At 46.6% G+C, this 3,521-nt stretch overlaps 1 protein-coding gene across 1 annotated transcript; it reads left to right on the top strand.

The window, feature by feature from the left end:
* The first annotated feature begins 609 nt into the window (after window positions 1–609).
* On the top strand, window positions 610–3,286 carry MSL2 (male-specific lethal 2 homolog (Drosophila)). Its single transcript, XM_014944242.1, has one exon. The coding sequence runs from the start codon at window positions 685–687 to the stop codon at window positions 2,200–2,202; it is 1,518 nt and encodes a 505-aa protein (XP_014799728.1). The 5' UTR covers window positions 610–684; the 3' UTR covers window positions 2,203–3,286.
* Window positions 3,287–3,521: the final 235 nt, after the last annotated feature.

A 3,521-nucleotide genomic window follows, 5' to 3' on the forward strand; every position in this document is an offset into this window, starting at 1 on the left:
TTTTGTTGCTTGCAAAGTTGAAAAACGTCGGGCTTTATTCATGGCACTGACTGTCACAAAGCTGGGCTCTATATTTAGTCCCAGCTAAATGAAAAGTAAAACAAAGTCTGCTGTGTCTTCTTTCCTTTTGGGGTTGATATTTCATCATTTTTTGCATTCCTTTTAGAGTTTCCTTCTGCTCCCTTGCCATTTATTTTCACTAATTCCATTAAAATCTCTGCAGCAGCTCTTCGTGGGGGTTTATTGTTGCGCTTTTGGTGAATTCATAGAAATCTTGGGTGTTGCGTAAGTGTCAACGGCAGAAACTGCTGAAGGGGACAGGGGGGTTGGTGGGGGTTTAGTTGAGTGTTTCTAAAGGCTGCACAATAAATTATGGTGTGATGGTGGTCTTCTCATTTTTTAAATATTTTTTTTTTAGTGTTTTAAAACCAGATTTGGCAGCTGTGAAAATTTTTACAGGCTGTTGTTTGGACGGTGCGTTTTCTTGTGACTTACTGAACTTTTTTAGGCAGTTTTTTAAAATAGTACTAAAAACTCATGCTACGTTACGTGGAAACCTGCCTTGAGTCCATTGTAATCTCTTCTCTTTGTTTTTTTTCCTCAGGGAATTTGCTACAAGACCCTATCGCTCCCACCAACTCCACGTGCCAGCATTATGTCTGCAAAAGTTGTAAAGGCAAGAAGATGATGATGAAACCCTCATGTAGCTGGTGCAAGGACTACGAACAGTTTGAGGAGAACAAGCAGCTGAGCATCTTAGTGAACTGCTATAAGAAGCTCTGCGAGTACATAACGCAGACTCCGCTGGCGCGAGACATCATCCAAGCGGTTGATTGTTCCGCAGACCTTTTGGCTTTGCTCAAAGATGGCTCCCCACTCCACGAAGAGACAGAAAAACCTTCCGAGGCAGCCTTGGCTTTGTGTTTGACACATTCCCCGGTACCTTCAACCTCCGAACTCCCGACCGACCCTCCGGCTGGTTTTACGTCGCTCCCCGAAAGCACACACAACATCGATATCAGAGGGTCCGTCATCAACGGGTTGCCCAATTGTAACGGGCTTTCGGTCGATAAACTGGGAGTCAATATTCCTTCTCCTGAGCACGCAAACACCATCGATGTCTGCAGCACCGGAGAGTACATCAAAACGGAAGACCTCTCCGGCAGCCTGCAGCCCGTGTGCGACGCGGTTTCCACCAGCGACTTGTGTACGACGGGCATCGACATCTGCAGCTTCAGCGAAGACATCAAACCGGGGGGCTCGCTGCTCCTCAGCGTGGAGGAGGTTCTCCGCAGCTTGGAGACCGTTTCCAACACTGAAGTCTGCGATTCGAATTTGCAGCCCGGCCTGGAGGCAAACATGACTAACGGCCCTTTCCTGCAGCTTTCTCCCCCACCTCTTAGCCATAACATTTTCATGTCCACGGATGCTTCTCCCCACGGAATCTCCTGTACGGCGGCCACGCCCAAGGTAGTTAAGTTAAACAGAAAGCGGTCTCGATCCGAAAGCGACAGCGAAAAGGTTCAACCTCTACCCATTTCCAGCATCATCTGCGGCCCGACGCTGGGGGCATCGGCCCCGGTGACAGTGAAACAGGAAAATAAAATGTCCTTGCAGCCTATCGCCACCGTACCCAACGGAGGCACGACTCCCAAAATCAGTAAAACTGTGCTCCTCTCTAACAAAAGCATGAAAAAGAATTTAGACCATCCCCCTAAGAAATCTCACCCGAAAGCCAAACCCGGGGTGCTGAAAACAAAAGACAAAGCAAAAGAGAAAGTTCCGAGCAGTAACGTTATGCCGGGAAGCCCGACAAAAACTGTGTATAAAAAGCCCCAAGAAAAGAAAGGGTGTAAATGTGGTCGTGCCACCCAAAATCCAAGTGTTCTTACATGCCGTGGCCAACGCTGCCCTTGCTATTCTAACCGCAAAGCCTGCCTTGACTGCATATGCCGCGGCTGCCAAAACTCCTACATGGCTAACGGGGAGAAGAAGCTGGAGGCGTTTGCGGTGCCGGAAAAGGCCTTGGAGCAGACTCGGCTTACTTTGGGCATTAACGTGACGAGCATTGCGGTGCGCAATGCCAGCACGAGCACCAGTGTAATCAATGTGACAGGGTCACCAGTAACGACGTTTTTAGCTGCCAGTACACACGACGAGAAAAGTTTGGATGAAGCTATAGACATGAGATACGACTGTTGAATATCTTTTCTTTTCTTTTTTTTTTTTTTTTGGTTTTTTTTTCTTTTTTTTTTGGTTTTTTTTCCCTGCCCTGCGTAGGGGAACTGCTACAGTTTTACGGCAGCTATGGTTCTGTTTAACTTGCTGGAGCTCCTGCGTTTAGATCACTTGTATCAAGTGTTTTTCATTGCTATGTTATGTGTATTAGTGTCTGGGAAATAGTTGCAGATAATGGAGGAGTTACCCTAAAACTGGTTGGTTTTTTTTTTGGTTTTTTGGTTGGTTTTTTTTTTTTTAGTTCTTACAGCACCTCATAGTTTTGAGATCAATTGCTAATGTAAATGATTTTCTCACAAGATCTTTGGCAAGGAAATATATTAACCTCATTGTACTCGGTCATGCTTTGTGCTCAGTCAAAGCTTCTGCTTAAATGTAGAAAAGTGGTATCTAGTTAGTCCATCCCAACTGTGCTCCATGATGGGGCAGAAGAGTAATTATCCATCAGGTCCAGTCACCGTTGCCAGAAAATAGCCTCATATTCCTGTAGGAAACGCAGAGCCTTGAGCTGGAGAATGGAGTCTGGAACGGGTAGGTCACTTGGGATGGAGAGAATGGGTTATCTGCTCATGGAATAGTTTAAAAAGAAATAAAACCAGATCAGTAGATACGTTGAGACAACCAGAAAGCAGCCGAGTCTCCAGCCGGGGGTCGGGACGATCAGTGGGTGGACAAGACCATGGAACTGCTCGCTCGGGCACATCATCCCTGCTCCAGAACTCATCTTTTTGTTTTCTTGACAATCCCCTTCCCCCTGGTCCCGTTTCTGATCCGTTGTGCCCTCGGTGCCTGCTCTCTTTGACCCATCACTGACTTTGGGGTGAGAAAATTCCTTGTAGGCAAAGAAGGCTCAAATTTTCTTAGTGCCATTCTCATCTTTTTTTCAACCCCTTCTTTTTTTTTTTTTTTTTTTTGAGTTCCTACTGATTTTCCTTCTGTCTGAGAGGGGTTTGTTCCAGAGAGAGACTCCTTGGGTGATTTATTCCCTCCCTGCCTCCTGCTGATCAGTGCCCGGGATACCCAGAGACTTCCACAGCAATTATCAGCTGATTTTCCTTCTGTTGCTTCTAGAAAAGAGATGGGTTTGTGGGTTCCAGAGACTCACTCCTTGGCTGATTTATTCCCTCCTCTCCTCCTGCTGATCAGTGCCCAGGATACCCAGAGACTTCCACAGCAATTATCACCTTGTTTTATTAAGTTTTGTACCCGGGACCCAACCCCTGGAGGGTGGCTCTTCCCCGATGGGCATCTTTCAGCCAGGGCAGAGGATGGATTGCTATCGA

The sequence above is a fragment of the Calidris pugnax genome, unplaced genomic scaffold, assembly GCF_001431845.1.
Source record: "Calidris pugnax isolate Ruff unplaced genomic scaffold, ASM143184v1 scaffold143, whole genome shotgun sequence".
NCBI lineage: Eukaryota > Metazoa > Chordata > Aves > Charadriiformes > Scolopacidae > Calidris > Calidris pugnax.